This window comes from Mauremys mutica, chromosome 9, assembly GCF_020497125.1.
Source record: "Mauremys mutica isolate MM-2020 ecotype Southern chromosome 9, ASM2049712v1, whole genome shotgun sequence".
Lineage (NCBI taxonomy): Eukaryota > Metazoa > Chordata > Testudines > Geoemydidae > Mauremys > Mauremys mutica.
The window spans coordinates 49,036,741-49,060,065 of NC_059080.1; the positions used below are offsets into that span (position 1 = coordinate 49,036,741).

Here is a 23,325-nt window from a genome sequence, read left to right on the forward strand (position 1 = left end):
GAGTGCTTCTCAAATAATTAAAACTAAGACATGTAACCTGTGGAAAGACATTACCGTAAATTCTATGAAATCACAATATTCTACTGTAGCTTCAATGTGCAGGGCTCTGACTTCACTCAGTAATACTGTTTGTGGCAGAGTTCTAAATATTGGTAAGAAAGTGCAAAGACCTATCACCAGAATGTGCAGGTGTACTGTACGTTCAGCTCACAACTACTTGTGCCTTAGCCTGAAGTGATCCCCAGTTCAATAGGTGCTAATCTTTGCAGAAAAACATTACACTAACAATGCAAAGGGGGCTTGAATTTCTTAATACATCTTTTTGGAACTTGATTTTTTTTTTAACCCAGTAAACGTTTTTGTTGAATTATTTGTTTGAGGAGTTTTACAGCTTTGTTTTCTGTTGAAATTGCTGATTATAAACCTACAGATTTGTACTTATTCAGAACTTTTAAAATTGTTTATACAATAAAATGAGGAAACCTTTTATATGAATGACAAAATGGGCTTTTTAGCTTTTATTTTTCTTTACACTTGTGTTTCAAATAGATTAAATGTTGGTTCTCCTAGGCTAAGACTCCCAGGAGTTTTATTATCAGATTTCCCAGCTTAGTTTTCTTTTTGTAGGCATTTGGGATGGTAGTACCGTAGCCTAAGCAAATAGTGCTCAAGTTACTGTTTTGTTTGAACCCCTTTATTATGGAGTACAGATGAGAAGAAAAGTTCAGATTTCATCCTAAAAGCACCATTTATGTCAGAGACATTTTCCTATTAGCTCTGGTTCAGCCTCTCTCAGGCAGTCTGCCCTATATCCTTATAACTAGCCATCAGTGATTGTAAGCATAATGCATGGTGACAAGTAGGTCATGTACTCATATTTTCTGTGTTACACATTCTTTTCCAGAAGGCCATACTTATTATACAGCTAAATCTTGCCTGCCTTACTCATGCAAGATAGTCCCTTTGAAATCAGTGCATCTAGTTACATAAGTAAGGTGAGCTGGATTTGGTGGGGGTTTTTTTTTTTTTACAATTGGTTTTAGAACTTCCTGAAAAACAGAATTGCTTTCCATACTTGAACTGCTTAGAGGTAAAAAAAACTGTTGTCTTGTTTTCTTAGTAGTCAGGGAGAATTAAGACTGATATCTCTGATTCCGTACCAGAAGTATGTGATCTAACATAAAAAGATACTAGAACTTTAGTCATAATATGTTGTTACAATATCTGAATTTGAGCTGCTATTTTCATTGCAACATGTAGCTGTTTCGGAGGTTCGTAACTTAAGCCCCAAACCTGCAATTCACTGGGTGCAAACACAGTAGTCATGCATGATCAAGTTGCATGATGGCAGCCTCACCTTAGACTAACCCAAGTCATGCTGAAGTAAATATTATACTATATTAATATAAAAATTTATAAAAGATTTTAATATATGCTACTCACGATACTAAGATATTATGACAAATGCAATATGATCTTTAAAGATGCTTTGCTTACTCAAGTATATTTTTAGAAATATGAAAATCAATAAGTTCACATTCTGATCATAACCTGTAAAATTAAGAGTGAGAATTTTTAAAACCAATTGGGCCCTTCCAGTAAAATTCTTAAGCAGGTGCAAAACTTTTACATGTGAGTAGTTCCATTAAATTATATCTGTGTTTAAAGTGCTTTAGTGGGTCAAAGCCATAGTGTGTGAAAAAAGAGTGGAAAATCTATTAATTAAAAATTGTAGCGACAAAAGAAATTGCTGAGGTTTTTTTTTAATGCCTCTATAGCCCAAACATTTTTTAAAAATAATTTTAAAGAACAGTTTTGCAGAGAATAAGTTCAGATTTTGGTCTTTCTTTGTTTGCTTTAAGTAAAAGTAGTATTTTGAAATATCCAGGATAAGGAACACTTTACATTAAAAAGGTCGTAGAGCAGTTTTTAAACTAAGGGCTGGGGGAAAGCAGACAGGTGCAGAGGAGCACGTGGTATGGACATCCCTTAGAGGAGGATCTATAAATGAAGATTCCCTATGTCTTAATAAGGAGGAGAGGATGGAAGATGATAAAATACAGGTATGATCTGGTGAGAAATAGTCAAAAGAAAAAAAGTCCCATTCAATTACATCATGTAATGGCAGACAGCTAAAAAGTGACAAGTTTTAAAGTGCTTATATACCAATGCTAGAAGTCTAGATAATAAGATGGGTGAACTAGAATGCCTCTATTGAATGAGGATGTTCAGGCAGCATAGAATAGGCAGCATAGAAGCTTGATGGAATGAGGATGATCAATGGGACACAGTAATACCAGGATACAAAATAGATCGGAAGGACAGAACAGGTTATGCTGGTGAGGGAGTGGCACTATATGTGGAAGAAAGCATAGAATCAAATGAAGTTAAAATCTTAAATGAACCAAACTGTACCATAGACTCTCTATGGATAGTAATTCCATGCTTGAATAATAAGAATATAGCAGTAGGGATATATTGCAGACCACCTGACCAGGATAGTGATAGTGACTGTGAAATGCTCAGGGAGATTAGAGAGTCTGTTAAAATAAAAAACTCAATAATAATAGTAATAATGGAGGATTTCAACTATCCCCATATTGACTGGGTACATGTTACCTCAGGACGGCTGCAGCGATAATGTTTCTTGACACCTTAAATGACTGCTGCTTAGAGCAGCTAGTCCTGGAACCCTCAAGAGGAGAGGCAATTCTTGATTTAGTCCTAAGTAGAGGACAGGATCTGGTCCAAGAAGTGAATATAGCTGGACTTCTTGGTAATAGTGACCATAATATAATTAAATTTAATATCCCTGTGGCAGGAAAAACACCACAGTGGCCCAACACTGTAGCATTTAATTTCAGGAAGGGGAACTACACAAAAATGAGGAGGTTAGTTAAACAGAAATTAAAAGTTACAGCACTAAAAGTGAAATCCCTGCAAGCTGCATAGAAACTTTTTAAAGATACCATAACAGAGGCTCCACTTAAATGTTATACCCCCAGTTAAAAAACACAGTCAGAACCAAAAAAAGAGCCACCATGGCTAAACAACAAAGTAAAGGAAGCAGTGAGAGGCAAAAAGGCATCCTTTTAAAAAGTGGAAGTTAAATCCTAATGAGGAAAGTAGAAAGAAGCATAAACTCTGGCAAACGAAGTGTAAAAATATAATTAGGCCAAAAAATAATTTGAAGAACAGCTAGTTAAAGACTCAAAAAAAGTTGCTATTACTTTTTAAGTACATCAGATGCAGGAAACCTGCTAAACAACCAGTGGGGCCTCTGGATGATTGAGATGCTAAAGGAGCACTCAAGGACGATAAGGCCATTGCAGAGAAACTAAATGAATTCTTTGCATCGGTCTTCGGGTTGAGGATGTGAGTGAGATTCCCAAACCCGAGCCATTCTTTTTAGGTGACAAATCTAAGTAACTGTCCCAGATTGAGGTGTCATTAGAGAAGGTTTTGGAACAAATTGATAAACTAAACAGTAAGTCACCAGAACCAGATGGTATTCACCCAAGAGTTCTGAAGGAACTCAGATGTGAAATTGCAGGACTACTAATGGTAGTCTGTAACCTATCATTTAAATCAGCTTCTGTGCCAAATGACTGGAGGATAGCTAATGTGACACCAATTTTTTAAAAGCGTGCCGGAGGAGACCCCGGCAATTACAGGCCGGTAAACCTGACTTCAGTACAGGGCAAACTGGTTGAAACTATAGTAAAGAATGTTCTCTCATGGATTAAAAATTGGTTAAAAGATAAGAAACAAAGGGTAGGAATAAATGGTCAGTTTTCAGAATAGAGAGAGGTAAATAGGGTATACCCCAGGAGTCTGTGCAGGGCCCAGTCCTATTTAACATATTCATAAATGATCTGGGAAAAGGGGAAACAGTGAGGTGGCAAAATTCGCAGATGATACAAAACTACTCAAGATAGTTAAGTCCCAGGCAGATTGCGAACGGCTACAAAAGGATCTCTCAAAACTAGGTGACTGGGCAACAAAATGGCAGATTAAATTCAATGTTGATAAATGCAAAGTAATGCTCATTGGAAAACATAATCCCAACTATATATATAAAATGATGGTGTCTAAATTAGCTGTTACCACTCAAGAAAGAGATCTTGGAATCACTGTGGATAGTTCTCTGAAAACTTCTACTCAATGTGCAGCGGCAGTCAAAAAAGCAAACAGAATCTTGGGAATCAATAAGATAGAAAATACCATATTGCCGCTATATAAGTCGATGGTACGCCTACATCTTGAGTACTGCGTGTAGATGTGGTCGCCCCATCTCAAAAAAGATATATTGGACTTGGAAAAGGTTCAGAAAAGGGCAACAAAAATGATTAGGGGTATGGAATGTCTGCCATATGAGGAGAGATTAATAAGACTGCGACTTTTCAGCTTGGAAAAGAGATGACTGAGGGGGGGATATGATAGAGGTCTCCAGGCCAGTCATGATTTTATAGAAAGTAAATAAGGAAGTGTTATTTACTCCTCCTCAACACATGAACTAGGTGCCACCAAATGAAATTAATAGGCATGAGGTTTAAAACAAAGTATTTTTTCACACAACGCACAGTCAACCTGTGGAACTCCTTTCCAGAGATGTTGTGAAGGCTAAGACTATAATAGCGTTTAAAAAAAGAACTAGATAGATTCATGGAGGGTAGGTCCATCAATGGCTGTTAGCCAGGATGGGCAGGAATGGTGTCCCTAGCCTCTGTTTGCCAGAAGCTGGGAATGGGCAATGGGATGGATCACTTGATTACCTGTTCTGTTCATTCCTTTTGGAGCACCTGGAATTGGCTACTGTCCCAAGACAGGATAGTGGGCTAGATGGACCTTTGGTCTGACTCAGAATGGCTGTTCCTATGTTCTTACATGATGTTGTATAATGTATATAAAAATGTGCACGTAGCACAATGGTGTCACTGTTTGCATAATACTTTACTATTTAGGTATTCAGGGATTGATCCAAAGCCCATCTGAAGTCACTGGGAGTCTTTCAGTGGTGTTTGGATCAGATCCTAATAGTGCAAAGTGAAACTTTATTCCACACACTATATTTCTTAAAGGAAATTCACATGTAAAGTCACATTAAAAATGCTATTAGTGGAATGAAAAGAGGCAGAAATAAGCAATGAATAGTTAAAGGGAAAGCATAGTGCACCATATGTCCTCTGGTTGTTTAGACCAGTGTTTTACAACTACTGGTTTGTGGACCGGCGCCTGTCCCTCAGATCTCTCTGACACAGTTTAGGAAGGCAGCAAGCCATTCCCTGGTGTCAAAAGGGTTGAGAAACACTGGTTTAAACACACTGGGGCGCTGCCTTTTAATGGTGAATTGAAAAAGTTATCTGCCAAAACACCGGTGCTGGACGGGTAGGAGTACCCGTAGGAGGGGGAGCGCCCCCTGCAACCCCTGGAGTGGCACCTGCCTGGCGCGGTATAAGGGGAGCGTGCAGCTCCCTCCACCCTCAGTTCCTTCTTGCTGCCAGTGAAGGTGCGTCGGAACTGCTCAGCTCCAGCTTTGCTGCAGCTTGTCCTCAGAACTGTTTGTTCATTCATTAGTACCTGTAGTCAGTTAGCTATTTCAGTTAGTTTAGTTAGTGAGCCCGGTCCGGGGCTTTTGTAGGCATTCTATGCCAAGGAGGGACCCGCACACGGAGTGTCTGCGCTGCTTGGGAGAAACCCATATCAGCAAAAGGTGCAAGATCTGCAAGTCATTCAAGCCCCAGACCACAAAAGAAAGGGACATTAGGCTCCGGGTCATCCTGATGGAGTCGACACTGGCCCCGACCCTGGCACATGGCTCCGAACCGGCACCGCGGCGTCGGTACGCTGAGACCCTCTGGTACCATTGACCAGTGGGCACCGCTCCCCTTCCATGGGGCATGCCAAGAGGACTGGAAAGACTCCCTCTTCGCAACGGCACCGAGTAAAGTCTGGGACAGAGGCTAGGCCCATGTCGGGTAGCCCTCAATCCCCACCGGGCCCTAGGCTTCTGACTCACGTTGAGCAGAGTAGCCTGGCCCCTGCGGAGCAGGCCTCTCTGGATGCCATCTAAGCCCTCCAGCTGGCCAGGGACGTCATGTCCATGCCGGTACCCAGAGTTCTGCCGATTGTTGGCCCAACGCTCCATGGACAAGCTGCCACTGGGATCGCTGCAGTAGCCGCCGGCCCTGTCTTGGTCAAGGGAACATTCCCTACACTGCTCACTGCCCAGCGACCATTCAGGGCTCAGTCCATGTGGATCGCCCTCGATGCCGGCCAGACAGTCTGGATGGGTGCCATCTGACCGGGACTCCCGGCACCGCTCGTCTTTGCAGAGCAAATATCAACGGGACTGCGGCGGACGTTACCAACAGTCCTTGTCTCGGAGGTACCACAGTCGGTTGCAGCACGACCATCGATGCCATTCCAGCTTGGACTCCTGCTCCTAGTCTCTGCCAAGGCACAGTGGCCTCGGGCGTTGGTTGTCGGTGTCTCGCTGTTGCGGGTCTGCCTGTTGAGGCCGTTCACGGAGCAGCTACTGCCGTCGGTGCTGTTCCTCCGCCTCGAGATCACGGTCCCGTGGCTGATGCAGATCCCGGCACCACCACTACTCCTGGTCCAGAGGCAGCAGCGGGTCGTACGCCAGCCTGGCCTCTACTTACAGCCACCCATATACAGGCCAGGCTAGCCAGCCTGAACAGCCAACCCCGCTGGTGCCTCAGCAAGTGCAGTGGCACCGAGCGTCGTGGCCAGCCCAGTGGTACTAGTGGGCACTGTGGCCTTCGGCGCAGCCCCCGGTGGGGACTCGTTTGGTGGCCGGGGTGTCGGAAGCACCACCGGCCCCCATCCCTAGACCGCCAAGAAAGGAGTCGGTGGGGACCCGTGTCATCAGCACAGTGTCCGGAGTCCGACCAGGTGGTGGATCCTCCAGTGCCAGCCGACACCTAAAGCACCGCACTGGCCTTCTCGTCCCGTCCGGAGGAGCTGATTGTGGCCCCACCCCACTCTGTCCCGCAGGAGGTCTAACGGGCCCACCAAGACCTCTTAAAAAGGGTGGCAGTGAGCCTCCACCCCCAGGCAGAGGAGATGGAGGAGCCCTCAGACTCCCTGTTCAATGTGATATTCCCCTCAGCACTGGGCCTTGCCGCTCCATGAAGGGGTGGCAAGAATTTCAAATGCCCTGTGGCAAACGCCAGGCTCATTGGCTCCCATCTCTAAGAAGGCGGAACGCACGTATTTTGTACTCACTAAGGGGCGCAAGTATTTGTATACCCACCTGGTGCCCAACTCCTTGGTGGTCAAGTCAGTCAACCACAGAAAATGGCAGGAGCAGCCAGCCCCGACCCCTAAGAACAAAGACTCTCGGAGGCTGGAGAAAAATTTATTTGTCGTCAAGCTTCCAGCTGAGAGTAGCAAACCATCAGGCTCTCCTGGGTTGCTACGAGTTTAATCTCTGGGGATTCCTCCCCAAGTTCGAGGACTCCCTCCGGGAGCACGATAAAAAGGAGTTTAAGGTGCTCATGGAGGAAGGGGCAGCAGCCTGCAGAGGCATCCCTGCAGGCTGCTTCAGATGCAGCAGACATAGCCACACGGTCCATGGCCTCGGCAGTGTCCATGAGATGGGCGTCATGGCTCCTGCTCTCTGGGCTATCCAGCGAAGCGCAGTCGTCAATGCAGGATCTCCCTTTTGATGGGAAGGCTCTGTTTGCTGAGGAAACAGACAGACATAAGGCTGCATGGCATGAAAGACTCCTGCACAACCCTCCAGACCTTGGGCCTCTATGACCCTGCTCCAGCAAAACCCAAGTTCAAGCTGCAGCAGGCTCCTGCCCAAGCCGTCCTCCCGAAGTACGAAGCCGCCTATAAGAAGCAGTGGGACTATAGAAAACGCCTGCAAAGGCAGTCTCAGCCTGCCCCGCAGCCTGGGTCCTCTAAGGGCAAGCAGGCGGGTAAAAGGCGTTTTTGACGGGACGCTCGGGATACCCTACCATTTCTCAGCAGGGATCCACCCCCAATAAAGCTCCCTTTTTCCAGTCGGTTGTGTGCTTTCCTCCCGGAATGGTCGCAGCTCACCTCAGACCAGTGGGTCCTCAACGCCATCTCCCGAGGTTACACCCTTCCGTTTATGTCCTTCTCGCCCAACCACTCCCTGCCCCCGTCCCTCTTGGGGGACCTATTGCACGAGGCTCTGCTCGAGCAGGTGGTCGGGCGGCTCCTGGAACTAGGAGCAATAGAGGCGGTGCCCAAGGAGTTCCTGGGCAAGGAGTATTACTCCTGGTATTTCCTTATCCCAAAGGCCAAAGGGGGGCTCAGGCCCATCATAGACCTGCGAGGCCTGAACCAGTACATGGTGAAACTCAAGTTCCGCATGGTTTCCCTGGCCTCCATCATCCCCTCCCTGGATCCCAGGGACTGGTACGCTGCCCTCATTCTACAGGACGCGTACTTCCACATCCACATATTCGAAGTGCACAGGCACTTCCTCCATTTCGTGGTGGGACAGAATCACTACCAATTCATGGTCCTCCCATTTGGTCTGTCCACTGCCCCCAGGTCTTTACAAAGTGCATGTGGGTGGTAGCGGCCTACCTTAGGCGCCAGGGGGTCCAGATATTCCCCTATCTGGATGACTGGCTGGCCAGGGGCACTTCCTGATTGCAGGTGAGGAATCATGTGGCACTCCTGTCCACATGCACCGCCCTGGGCCTGTTGGTAAACAACACCAAGTCCAAGTTAAACTCTATGCGTTGGACCGGGACTATCGAGGCGCTCCTGGATGCAACATCAGCCAAGACCTCTCTCCGCCAGACAGATTCAAGACCCTGAAAGGGCTCATCGACTCGGTTGTAAGGTTCCTGGTGACGACAGCCAGGGCTTGCCTGCAGTGGCTAGGTCACATGTTGGCGTTCATGTATGTGGTCCACCATGCCAAACTCAGGATGAGGGCGCTCCAGCTCCGGCTGGCCTCGAAGTTCTCCCAGGCCATGGACAGAATGGACAAGGTCCTCACCATGCCGAACTTGGTGATCACCTCCCTGCGGTGGTGGTCCGCCCCAAGCAACATGCTCCAAGGAGTCCCATTCAGGGATAGGGCCCCATTGTTGGAGCTGGTGTCTGATGCATCGGACCTGGGCTGGGGGGCCTATGTGAGTAATTTTCAGACCCAAGGCCTGTGGTCTCTGCAAGACCTGACCCTTCATATAAACATCAAGGAACTCAGGGTGGTGCGAGTGGCGTGTATGGCCTTCCGCTCGTACCTGAAGGGCAAGGTAGTCAGGGTCCTCACGGACAACATGGCCTCAATGTTCTATATCAACAGGCAAGGCAGGGCCCGATCCTCTGGCCTCTGCCACGAAATCCTCAGTCTGTGGGACTTCTGTATAGCCCACGACATCCACCTAAAAGCCTTTCACCTGCCGGGTGCCCAGAACTTAAGGGCGGATCGCTTGAGCAGAGACTTTTTCTCTCAGCATGGGTGGTCTCCACACCTGGAAGTGGCCCACCAACTCTTCCGAAGGTGGGGAACTCCCCAGGTGGACCTATTTGTGACCCGAAAGAACTGACGATGCCCCCGGTTCTGCTCCGGGGGGGCCTAGGGAAGGGCGCTATCTCTGATATCCTTTATCCTATCCTGGTCAGGCCAGCTTCTCTACGCTTTTCCCCTGTTCCCTCTGATTGGCAGAGTCCTGGAGAAAATAAAGATGGATAAAGCTAGTGTCCTCCTCATTGCCCCAGTGTGGCTCAGGCAGCACTGGTATGGGACCCTCTTGGGCCTGGCGGTGGCTCCGCCGTTGCAGCTCCACCCGGACCTGCTCTCTCAGGACCAGGGCCACCTTCTCCACCCCAACCCGGCAGCTCTTCAACTCACGGTGTGGCTGCTCAGTGGCTAGGTGGTGAGGAAAGGACATGCTCAGAACAGATTCAGCATGTCCTCCTCAAAAGTAGACTGCCCTCCACTCGCTGCTCCTACATGGCGAAGTGGTCTCGGTTTTCTAGGTGGGCGGCGGACCAAAGGGTGTCCCCAATGGCTGCACCAATCCAGTTTATCCTTGATTACCTCCTCCACCTAAGGGCCCAGAGCCTGGCGCCCTCGTCAGTCAGGGTGCACCTGGCGGCCATATCAGGCTTCCATCCCCTGGTGCAAGGACACACTGTGTTCTCCCATGCTAAGACCGGCCGGTTCCTTAAGGGTTTGGACTGGCTTTGCCCATATTCTAAGCCCCTGGTCCCACACTGGGACCTGAATCTGGTGCTGGCTCGTCTTACGGGGCCCCCGTATGACCCATTGGCCACTTGTTCCTGGTCTCACCTCTCGAGGAAGGTGGCCTTCCTGGTTGCTATCACGTCGGCCAGGCAGGTCTTGGAGCTCAGGGCCCTGATCTCCAAGCTGCCGTATACGGTCTTTCATAAGGACAATGTCCATTTCCGCTCAAACCCTGTGTTCCTCCCGAAGGTGGTCTCTGCCTACCATGTGGGTCAGGACATTTTTCTATCAGTCCTCTGCCCCAAGCCTCACATGACTAGTGAGGACCACTGCCTCCACACGCTCGATGTGAGGCGGGCTCTGGCTTTCTACCTCCAGCAGACCAAGCCGTTCAGAAAGTCCTCGCAACTGTTCGTCGCCTCAGCTGAGCGCACAAGAGGCCAGCCGATTTCCGCCCAGCGGCTTTCCAACTGGGTCACTTCATGCATCTGGTCCTGTTATGAGCTGGCAAGTGTCCCCCGCCACCTATTGTGAGGGCACACTCGACCCGGGCACAGGCCTCGTTGGCTGCCTTCTTGGCCCACGTCCCCATATAGGACATTTGTAGGGCTGCCACATGGTCTTCAGTTCACACGTTCACCTCGCACTATGCGATAGTCTCCCAAACCAGGGATGATGCTGGGTTTGCCAGGACGGTACTCCATCCCAAGAACTTGTGAACTCCTACCCACCTCCAGAAGGTATAGCTTGGAATCACCTATTGTGGAATACACCTGAGCAATCACTCGAAGAAGAAAATGTGTTGCTCCTGACTATTCCACATCCTGCCCTCCTTCCCCTCTGTCGGAGTTGTCTGGCAAGAAGGAACTGAAGGTGGGGGGAGCACGCAGCTCCCCTTATACCGCACCAGGCAGGCACCATTCCAGGGGTCGCGGAGGGCACTCCCTCTCCCCCAACGGGTTCTGCTAGGGGAAAAACTTCCAGCACCGGTGCACGTGGCGAGCATGCACACCTATTGTGGAATAGACATGAGCAACGCATCTCAAAGAACACCAGTTATGAAAAGGTAACTGTCTTTTGCTTCCTCTGCAGCATCTGATGACCTCATTAAAGAGCCTGAATTCACTGCCTTCCTTACATTACTTTAGGTGTTAGTAATCTCTTGACGTGTAGAATGTTTTCAGAATGTAATCTACACACCCCAAGTCTACAGATCCCAAATTATTTATTTTTATATCCATATCAAGAAACACATTCAAATATATGGTTTTAAACTGTATTGTGATTTATTTGATTTTTTTTTTTTTTTTTTTAGTTTGGGATCTTTGAGTAGAGAGCTACTCTGAAAAATAACTGTAAAATGTAATCATAGGCTTTCCATCTAAATTGAGTCTCAGTGATTCCGAATCAAATGAGCTCTGCTTGCATGTCAGAAGACATTTTTAACTGTCAGATCCTAGCCTGAGTTTACAGTTCTGGAAGCCAAGCTATGTTCTTTTTGGCTTGTGCACCATTTGTAGGCCAGATATAATAATTCTGTAGCCCAGATTCTACCCTCAGACCTGGACAACCTCATTCTTTTTAATGGGGATACACATTTGTAACCAAGGGCAGAAATTTGGCCCTAGTAACTAAAAGTTTCTTAACTCTGATGTGTGAGAAGAAATAGAACTGAGCTCACCCCTTAAAGCTGTAGAAGCTTTACACAGCTGACCAGAGGGGAAAAAAGAATATTAAATATATGTTTGTCACTAATGTGACACATGGCTCTGAATGCACACAGAAAACGTATCTGTTGAGGGTGCTGTGTTTGCACAGTCACTTTTTAAAGAAGAACCACAGTTTAAGCAGCCTTTTGTGTATTGTATGTATTTTCAAATACTTTCTGTTCATCTTGCTTTCCCACGCTATTGTGTGGTCGTTGGAAGACATACATAATGTTTTCCTTCTGAACTACTGTGAATTTGATTTATTTTGTTTATTTCCTAGCTATAACATTAATTTTTTTGTGGCTTAGTATGTATGTGTATTTCTTTTAACAATTTATTACATCTCAATAAACACAGTCCTTGGCTCTAAATTCCAGGGATTAAGAGGGAATATCTCCTGATTGTTTTCCAGTTTAAACTATGAAATATGGATAGTATGAAAAATGAAAGCGGCAATCTAGTTGATAGCACTAATGGAAGACAAACTGGAGATGTATAGAAAGGGGCCGTCATTGTGCATCGTTGTCAGTTTCACTTTAGTCTTTAAACCTGACCAGTACAATAGTGACATCTCCCTGGGGTGGCCTCTGGTTGTTGTCCCTAATGCTGAGCCAGAAGCAGTTTTCTGCTGATTTAACAAATTCATGCCTCAGACTTAGAACTGTGCCTCCCAAACCCTTTTTTCCTTGTACTGCTGGTTGAATGAGCACTTTGTTCTTCATGTCATGTAACAACTTTTCAGATCTTTGCCTCCCATCCTCCTCCATACCCTCACTCCCCAAGTTTCAACTGGACAGAGGGATAAATTCCTAGTAGTTCAGGAAAGTAATAACTACTGGTACTCTGAGCACACTAGTTGGCCAAGCTAACAAGGAGCCCTGTGGCTAATAAGCTGCTCATTCTTCAACAAACTAGTCTGGGTTTTAGAGAACAGAGAAGTACTTTAACGACATTTAAGTGGGGGAAAAACATACATTTTAAGAAGATAATTATGTTCATCTTGAATCTAAAGGGATCTGAATCAAGTGTGTCCTTGAAGAAAACATTGAAGGTAAGATATAGTAATTACAACATCTGAGTTAAAAGCAAAGTGTTTTTTTAAATGAGCGGATCCCAAAGAACCACATCCTACTTATGACCAGTGTTGTATACAGTCCTAAACTATTTTTCCCCATGAACTTCAGTTTGGCTGCTCACATCCCTATTCAGTGAAGATAATCAACTTTTAGAAAATGGATTCCCAGTCCACATGTAGAAAGTGTTTAAGGTATTCCAGTAATGGCTGTGTTGAAACAAAATCTTTGGCATGTTTGGATATACTTCAAAAAACTGTTGGTGAACAAGTTTTGATTTTGATGATTATATATTGGTCTGGGACGCTAGCTTCTTAGATAAAGGCCATCGTTCTTCCTTATGGCCTTGTGAAAGGAGAGCTTATGAGCAAACAGCAATAAAATAATTAACATTTTACTAATATTGGTACAGCAGCTATAGGATAGAAATTTTCAAAAGCAATCCACATCGGACTAATTTTGCATCCATTGAAAACAATGGTAAGGTTCAGGCAATGTTGAAGGCTTTTAATTTCCCACCCATAGCTATAATTTTATATACACACACCTATACTTGCTCTTTAGGACAATTTGTATATGTCTTTGAAACATGTATTACTGTTTTTAAAGGAGCAGTATTTTTAAAGGTACTGAGTTTTTGGTTTAGAGCATACAGCTCGTTGAGTCAAATTCTGCCTTCATACAGGCAATGTTTTATTGATTTCAGTGTGATTGCACAGGATGTGAGAGCATAATTTTATTTATAGCTAAAGCAAGAACAAGAGCAAATGGAGAGTTTTTTTCATGCTTGTACATGCATCCCAGTTTCATAATGCATCCCCCATTCCTGCTTTATATTAAAAGAAAAACTGCAATGAGTGTATGCTCATTTTTAGTGTTGTGTGTTATGGCTTGATGTAGAAGATTGAAGAGGCTCTGTCAACTAGATATCAAAATCTGCCTTTCTTAAGTAAAGTAATTCTCTTGTAATATCCATGGATACTGATGCCTGCTTTTTAGGGTGGGAATACTTCAGTGGGCCATCATCTGCCCAGAACAGAAACCAGACAAACACTTTGAACTTATTGCCACCAATTTATAAATATTTAGCAGGTTTCTACCTTAAACAGCCACTGAAAATGGTGGGCACTTCCTAAACTACTACTTGGATCCTTCCATTATCCTTTATCAACCAGAAGAGGCTATGGGAGCCACTCCACAACTTGCCAGAGGATTTCCCCATTGCTGCTCTTTTAGAAGTACATAATAAGTTTGTAATAGGTTTCTGAGAGAACTGAAATTGAAATCTGCATTTGTAATGTGTTTAAACAGCTTTTGCTAACTGTAACAGGTGATATGTGCATTTGTATCAAACTTTTAAAGTCATATTTCAAATAAAAAAAGTTTCTAAAAAATTAGGGTGTTATGTGAGATTTTACTATCCTTTCTAGAAAAGAGAAGATTGGGGTCCTAAATAGGTTGCTACTGTCCCTTTAAAGAATTTGCCAGTAGTCTAATCCTACATACTATAAAACTGCAATTGTTGTAACATCTTCCATGAATAAGTCCTTACTCGTATCCTAGTGGCACAAACATGATAGACACTGTTGCCCTACACCACACCAATGCACAAGGACACAGAGGAGAACGGTCCCTGCCTAGAAGAGCTTATAGCCTAAGAAATATATTGCATTTAGACCTAGTTTGTCCCTTTTCTAAAAATCAAACTTGAAAGAAAATACCAGGTACCTACATTTTTGAATGTATATATTTTCAGACTTAATTAGTTGAATATGCCTCTGATTTTCATAATCTTACATTGATGTCAAGAAAAATAGTATTTGAAATCAGATAAAGAAGAACAAATGTCTATTTAGATTAATTTCTTGGGTTTCTCCCCATATTTTGAGCTGGTAACATGAGTCAATACTAGAACAAATCTTTTGAAATAGGCTGCAGGAAATTATACCTCATTCTCCCCTTGTCTCTGAATATTATTGCTTCCATTGAAGTAGCTGAGACCATGATATTTGGAACAGTTGCAGCTGCTTGGTGCTAATTTCTGAGTACATAGGAAGTCTTTATGATTTCTATGGCATTTTTGCTGCACTTTTTTAATGTTAAAAAGGGTAATTATTTTCCATCTCATTTTAACTTCCTTCATTCATATATAAAGGCAGACCTCTAGTAAACTACTTTCCCTGCAGTATTTTCATATGTAAAAACAAAATGTTAGCTATTCGTACTTTCCTGTGTTATAGGTCTGGTAGACTAAAAGCAATTGAAATGAGAAAATACACAGGCAGAAACAATAGACACTTGATAATGATTTTGCTGAAGTGTGTTAATAGTTAACTTTACAGCCTTGATCATCTGAATCTCTTCCAGGTGACCGAGTGCAATGGCGTTTAGCTTCCTGCATTTGTCAATGTGAAAATATGCATTTGCTTCCTCCTCATTGTCATGCTGCAGCCACGCAATTAAGTGGTTTTGCTTCTTGAGCCAAACAAACAGCAACCATCTCTTGCCAAAAGTATATCAAAAAGCTCATAACTGGCTCTCCTCCAATCAGTTAATCTCTGCTTTTTATTTTTTGTTAAGATATTGAGTTCTTTGTTAAGATATTTACAGTTCTGTTCCTGTGGGCTGATATTTTTGAATGCGTATAGTGTAGGTTTTTTTTTAATGATTTTAGTAATCTGACTACAGGAAGAGAATCTGTCTGAAAAGCTAGTGTTGAATATAACAAAGGTCACAGTATGTGCTGAGATTACACAAAGTGGATTTTGGAGTGGGAGTGCCAGTGTGGAGAGGAGCATTAACTGGTGTCAACCTGGAATCTGTTTTATACTGACAACATGTAATCCCCTGAAAATAGGGGTTTATAATGGGAAAGATAGATTATCGTATAGAGAACATTGTGTAAGTTCAAGCACGTTTCAGAAGAGCGATTGAGCTGTGTCTTTGGAGGAACGAGCACTTGCTGTACAGCCCATTTTTCCAGTAGTAGCTCTGAGTCAGTTTGGTCTAATGGGCTGAACACAAGTCTCTGAGAAAGGAACTCCTGGGTTCTAATTCTTAACTGTCACTGATTCGCTCTGTGGCCTTGGGCAAGTTACTTAGCCCTGTTTTCCATCTGTAAAACAAATAATAATACGTACATACCACAGTGGGGTGTTGCAAGCATAGGTTAATGTTTGTAGAGCACTTTGAGGATGGAAAGCATTATATCTTTAACTGGGGTATTGTACCCAGTTCTGGGTGCCACATTTCAGGAAAGATGTGGACAAATTGGAGAAAATCCAGAGAAGAGAAACAAAAATGATTAAAGGTCTAGAAAACATGACTTTATGAGGGAAGATTGAAAAAAATGGGTTTGTTTAATCTGGAAAAGAGAAGACTCAGAGGGGGCATGATAGCAGTTTTCAAGAACATAAAAGGTTGTTACAAGGAAGAGAGAGAAGAATTGTTGTTGTTAACCTCTGAGGATAGGACAAGAAGCAATGGGCTTAAATTGCAGCAAAGGAGGTTTAGGTTGGACATTAGGAAAAACTTCCTAACTGTCAGGGTGGTTAAGCACTGGAATAAATTGCCCAGGGAGGTTGTGGAATCTCCATAATTGGAGCTTTTTAAGAGCAGGTTAGAGAAACACCTGTAAGGAATGGTCTAGATAATACTTAGTCCTGCCATGAGTGCAGGGCACTGAACTAGATGACCTCTCAGGGTCCCTTCCAGTCCTATGATTCTGTGATGAGTGCTTAGAACTGGTTCAAAGTTCTAGTCCTACAGAATTTGACTCATTATCAGAGGGAGGGTTTAGGAAAACAACGTTTTACTTTGTCTGATAAATTGTGGTCATGATAATTTGAATAACAGGTGTCCCAGTCTTTATTTTTTGCCCTCCCAAAATAAATCTTCTAGAGCAAAGCGTCTTTGTCTAGTTATTTGCTCCCTGTACCATCCATACCCTTTGAATTACTGAAGAATGCTACAAGATTCTCTTCTACCTAGCTAAAAATTCTGTATGCTGCAATGTTACAAGATCAGTTTCATTTGTTGAAGTCAGTAAAACATTTAGCTCAAATATTTAACAAATGTTGTAGATCTGGAGAGCCAAAGGGGGAATATAGTATGTGGTCCCTGTGTGTCTAGCAACATATTCCCCACCTCCAGAAACACAGGTATTGAGATCAGATATTCCACAAATTATGAATTCATGAAAGATTTTTCCATTCCTTCCTCCCCCACCTTCCTTTGCTCCCTGCTTTCTGAAGGAATACTTACTACAATAACGTGTCCTAGCTTCTCTCTGGGGCTAAAGAGAATTCTAATTTTAAAAAAGGAAAATGTGTAAATGTACTCTTCTGTAAAAGTAATCTGCAGTGGTCACTAACACAATAAGGGGGAACTGAGCCATTTTATTAGTCCCTATCCAGGTTGTGTTCAATAGCTCAAACTATATCTAACTGCCAGCTAATAGCTCAATTGTATAGATTACTCAATTATTTCAATCTGCTTGAAAATGTTTGTGTGCCAGTTTCTTTGGCATTTCTGAAGTAATATAAGATTACAGTTATTGGCTAATGATTGCATTGCTGGTAGGTAAGTGGGCTTTTTTAAATGAACCATTGTCATAACATATATTTTCTCATTTCCCATTCCATCTTCCCTTCCTTCTCCAATTCTAGGCCTCTCAATGGACCACCTTCAGCTCTCTTCCTTCACATTGAAGAGTCCACAGAGCTTGAACCCCACATTTCAAGTGAATTTGAACCCAGCTAGCCAGGGTTCATCTCCTCTTCTGAGTCCTGTCCTGAGTGATGCTGGCAGTGCCCGGGTAGAAGAGGAAGAGGAAGTAAAACGCAAGGTAAGGCAATGGCACTACAGAGAACCTAAGCAATGAATGAGGAGTGTGTATTGATTTAGCGTGGATTCTGATGCAATTCTCTGTATATTCTTCGTTACTATTAACGATATTTTGTGCTAATACAAACGTAGTGTTTGCAAGCTCCTACAATGAAAATTCAGTGGGAGTATGTTGACATTGGGGTCCCAGAGTCTCTTGCATTAGAACCTCATGCCAGGATAGTCCTCCTCATTGCTGTTATTGGAGTCGAGTGTGTGTGTTGTGTTGTTAAGCACAGCATAATCCTTGCGTATGCACAGTCTGGTTGTATTTAACATTGTCAACTGATTGGACAGTCCTTGTCTTCACTACGTGCTTAACATCATGTTAGTTAAAACTTTGTTCTAACCTGATTTAATTTCCCAGGGTGGACAGGGCCACTGAGCTAAAATCTGTTAACGTACAGGGAATGTGGCAAAAACTACTTAGGCTTTATCAGAAGGTGAAGTTAGAGTGGGGAGCTTTCAGTTATTTTTGAAGATTGGTGAGTGGATGGTTTTTGACACTGGATCAGCTAACAATTACTTTGTCTCTTTGTCACTCAGTTTTATGGTAGGCACATCATATATAAAAGGAAATAATAAAACAATTGTGACGTGTGTGTGTGTGTGTGTGTGTGTGTATATATATATATATATATAAATAAATAGTATAGTGGCACTCAGTCTTTTTCCATTTCTGTCACACATACCTCATTTTTCAAAAGTGTAATATCTCAACAATTTGCATTCCCTTTGGATTGAAACTCATTTAAAAAGGTTTTTAAGCCTTGGGGTGAATTTTTGTTGCTAATTGATTTTAAGCATTGTCAACTTCTGAGAGTTCTAAAGCTTCAGTTTCCTCTTGAAAATAATTTCTTAAAATGAAACTTACCCAGGATGAGACCTTAAGTTTCATGGTAAATTTTTACAGGCTATTTATGAGACTTACAATGGGAATACTAATATAAATGTTTTGGTGCTGGTGGCTGCTGCTGTAATTTTATAGAAATATCAGGGCATGAATGTGTAACTTAAGTTTTTATATACTCCGTATTGTTTTGTATTTTAAAAACATAGTTCCATTTACTAAAATTAAATCATTACACAAGTAAAGGTAAGTCTTCCTCAGCATTTCTCTAAATTACAAAACACTTGGTGAAAATGTTCAGTAGCCCTTAGTTTCTCATTGCTTTTATGTGGCACCATGTGCTTGCAGAACTGCAGTGTTAACTCTTTTTTGACACTTGCATTGGATTTCTGGAAAAGGAAAGAGGCTCAGTGGTGGGGAAAGAACAATAGGATTTGAGAGGGAAAATAGAAATAGCGCTGTAGTTGGCACCTGAAAGACAGTTTAAAAGATGTCATTACCGTGCCTGCTCTGCAGTGTAAAGGGCATTAGGTGAGAGTTGGTACGCTGTCTAGAGTAATAAATACCCTTTTTGCTGCTTATAAATATTTATTTTAAAAGACAACTGAAATGTTAAAGACTCTTCGAAGGGAGCATTCAGAGATGTATAAAGGTTAGAAAATAAACTCAAAAAGAAGATAAAGTAGAGCAACTCCCCCCCTCACCAAGCTAGATTTTAGCTTGGAAATGTTTGTAGTGGCAAGGAAGCCTCACATCATCATCCTGCCATTGCTGCTGCAGGCACTGTGTGAGTTCTCTGCATCCTGGTTCCACACCGTATGCCCTTGTTCCATCTAGGATGGGTGCACCCCTCTCTACCTATTAGGGTACGCAGAATGGAGCAGATATGAACAGAATGAGATACTCAGAACTAATGCCAGGCACTTACTACAGCTGCGCCTTCTAAGGTGGAGGGGAGAGAAGAAGAATGGAGGATTGTGTATGAGGAAAGTTCGAGGAAGAGAACTCAGATTCTGAGTTCTTCAGGGCAGACACCATCTTTTTGTTTTATGTTCCTACAGCACCTAATACGATGTTTGGAGCCACTACAATATAAATAATAGTAACAGAGTTAGAGGAGACAGAAGAAAGTTGGGTAACTTTGATCTCCTCAGTAATGAGGAGAGCCAGTCAGTGCATGAGGGAGGGCAAAAACAATAGTGAGGGCCTTAATTACTGGTCTTACAGGAGGAAACATGGGTCTGGTGCTTGTTTCATGGGACCAGAAATGGCACTCAACAGAGTGCAGCTGCTCTGTGACTGCCAGCAGCAACTGTGAATTGTTTTTTTTTCCAATGGCTTGCAGCAGGGCTGCTTGCAGGACATCACTATGTTCCGTGCGGTGGACCCTACTTTGGCTCTGGAAATACTGCAGGAGAAACCGCAAGGTGTTTGAGATGCTCACAGCAAGAGTGCACAACTGAGCAGGCACCATAACCCCAGAAGCATGGAGTACGCGTGGCAGTTTTAAGGCGCGAAAACCACTGGGTTGTTTGCGATTGATATGAGGGAGGGAGGACAGTGCATTATGGGATGCCGATGCAATATTCCCATTCTCCCTTGTGACAATGTATTGGTCTCATGAGGCATTGCACAAACTTTCCCAAAGCACACTGTGGCAAGTTGCACTTTGGGATTGCTACCCACAATGCACTGCTTTGTGCATCGATGCAGGCGCTGCTAGTGACACACTCTATCGAGACAATGAGCCTGGTGTGGCCACACACAATTGACATAATTAATTCGGAGGCTCAAGGTCAAAATAGATCAAGTCAACTTAATTTTGTAGTGTAGACAAGCCCTAAAACAAAAGGAAAGAAGAGAATGAGTGTCACATTTATCATGCTAATAAGGTGCTTCCAAAGATCTTTCACTTTTAAAATATTTTCCAGGAAAGAATCCCCAATTTCCTTCCCCATCCGTTTCCTCCCCTGCAAAAAATTTAGCATGTTTTTTTTCCTCTCTGAACTTCCTTCCTCCTCAGTTGGATTCTGAATTGGCTGCTGCTCAGATAAAGATAGTGGGTATATAGGCCAGCCTGTGGGTGTTATGTACATACATACATAAATCAACTGACTGACCTCTTTGACAGATAGTGGCCTCTCTACCTGCCCTGTATGATTCAGCACAAAGCAGAGACTAAAAAAATAGCATCTCTTATATTTATTGCCCTGTTTAATTTATTTCACTTCTTGTGTCCCAGTTTGTGTTCAAATTGAAATCTCTCATTAATACCATTATGTTCCTTTTGCATAGCTTTTTAATTTTTGCTGACTTTTCTGTTGCTCCTTCTGAAGAAGCATCTTATAGCAAGCTCCTCTGTAAACTTATTTCCTTTATTGCATTTAATCTCAAAATGAAATAATTCTACCTCATCCAGAGTGGTCTCACCAATCTCCTCATTTCACTGCTTCTTTCCTGTACATATAACTTACTTATCCTGTCCTGCCTTTTCTCATTTGAACAATATACCTTTCAGTATTTTTTATATATATATATACACATACACACATACATACACCTTTCAGTTGTTGCTCTCCAAGTATTGTCTCTTCCTCTCATTCATTTATCATCCTCCAAACTAGTGCTGGCATATAATAATTTTGGAAGGCACCTGCACTATCCCCCTCCATCTTTCCTCCTTCTCCGATATCTCCATCTCTATTCTTCCTTCACTTCTCCTGTCCAAACCATCCTCTTCTCCCCACATGCTCAGTTTTCCTTTCTTACGCACTTACCCAGGTTCTTCTGTCTTTCCATTGAGACCACAGCAGGCTTGAAAACCCTCCTAGTATGGCTGGGGGTGGAGTGGAGTGGGGAGAATTGCAAAGGAAAGAGAGGCACCTGGAGGCCCAAAGAACCTCCCATAGGTAGGTTGGGTGGCCAAGACAGGACCTGCAGCAGCCTGTAGATGAGGTAAGTGGCAGCTGCTGGAAGACCAGTATTGAGAGAAGTGGAGCAGAGCTGTCTGGTCTCACAGAAGCTCACAGCACAGCAGTATCATTGCTGCAGAGGTTATAGGCAGGCTTTTCCATCTGGTACTCCTTTTGTCACTGCCTTTGTCACCTACGCTGTATACATTGCTGACATCACACAACCATTCCTAGGAGCACCCAGTGTGTAGTTTGCATGTCCCTAAGTGGCTCTAAGCTCACAATTGTCACTCTGACTTTTTTTGCTTTGACAAATCCATGACTTCTCCTAAAATTTACTCCTATAAGCTTACAGCCCTAATTGTGTTCAGTGGTATATTGAGCACTCACAGTAACTATGGCAGTCATGCTTAGAAGTGAACACCTCTAGCACAATTTTTACCTGTAATTTAAAGAGAGGAATAATGAAGATGACTGGTTTGTACCAAATGGCATCTTGTTTCTCTGAGCAGAAATTATTCTAGCGACATATAAGGAATTAGTAAGGCCACATTTGAAATGTGATGTATTGTTCAACCTGTTTATAAATAGAATATTTTTAGAAAGAAAAAAAACTACAACAGAAGGGAGTCAGAATGTTACAGGAACTATGAGATCTCAGTTCTTCAGAAAGGTTAGAGAAGCTATGGTATACTGTGGAAAGACTATTTATGAGAGGGAACCCCACTGAGGTTATATTGTTTTTTGAAGGGAATAGAAAATTGATAAAATAAGGCTCTTTAGGTTAATGTCAGGTAAAATTATACAAGATGGTTATAGGTGTCTAAAGTAAAGCTACCAAAGGACCAGATTCTGATGCCATATTCACATTGACTAGTTTCTTATTCCATAAGTGATCCCACTGAAGTTTAATGGGATGACTCCTGGAGGAAAGCGCTACTGAACTGGAGTAAGGGTATTAGAAATTACAGGAACTTGGGAATCTCTTTACATCAGTAGGAGTCAAGACTGAAAATAAACCAATAACGGGAGCAACAAACACAAAATAACCTAAAAAGGAGCTAGACAAGTATTTGGAAGAAATAATGTTGTAGGATGGGCCCATCGAAGAGTGTGCCTAAGAATGACTTTCCGACAAGCCATTAAAATGTTTTGCACAAGTGCACTATTAACACATCAAATCTGGTATGTTATATATACATAGACGTCATCTGTGCAATTGTATTGGAAGGTGCTTCCAATACTTGTCATAGAGCTCACTAATCCCAGTAGTAATGCCAGCTGTTGTTTATCATTTCTGGGCTATAGCCAATAAAGCATTTACTTCTGTTGCACCTACATGGTCCTCTCTGTGCTCCTGGTGCCTGCCTGCAGTACAACAGGATGGTAGTGAGGCTATGTGATGTACAGTATAGGGTGGAATGCGTATGCTTTTCTGGTGCCATAATTTTAATAACTCTGAGATTCTCTAGAGGTTCAGTGCCCCTTGATACTTTTATACCAGTAGAATTAATTGAAATGGGGTTACCTGAAATAATGCAACTGATTTTTATTTTTTAGTAGAGGGAACCTTTCTTCTTTTACTTGGTATATATGTAAAAAAAAGGAGGAAATAATTTTTAAAGCTATAATACTATATTAAGAGGGACAAAAAGATAAATAGGTTCTCAGCTGGTGTAAAATGGCATAGCTC

At 43.1% G+C, this 23,325-nt stretch overlaps 1 protein-coding gene across 7 annotated transcripts in view; it reads left to right on the forward strand.

Moving 5' to 3' along the window:
* The window catches only part of FARP2 (FERM, ARH/RhoGEF and pleckstrin domain protein 2), a 191,931-nt gene that overhangs the window by 127,153 nt on the left and 41,453 nt on the right, over positions 1-23,325 (forward strand). For all 7 annotated transcript variants that reach the window (XM_045029426.1, XM_045029425.1, XM_045029428.1 and 4 more), the window contains exon 14: positions 17,654-17,832. In XM_045029426.1, the coding sequence (XP_044885361.1) occupies positions 17,654-17,832 (179 nt within the window). The remainder of the gene's footprint in view (positions 1-17,653; positions 17,833-23,325) is intronic.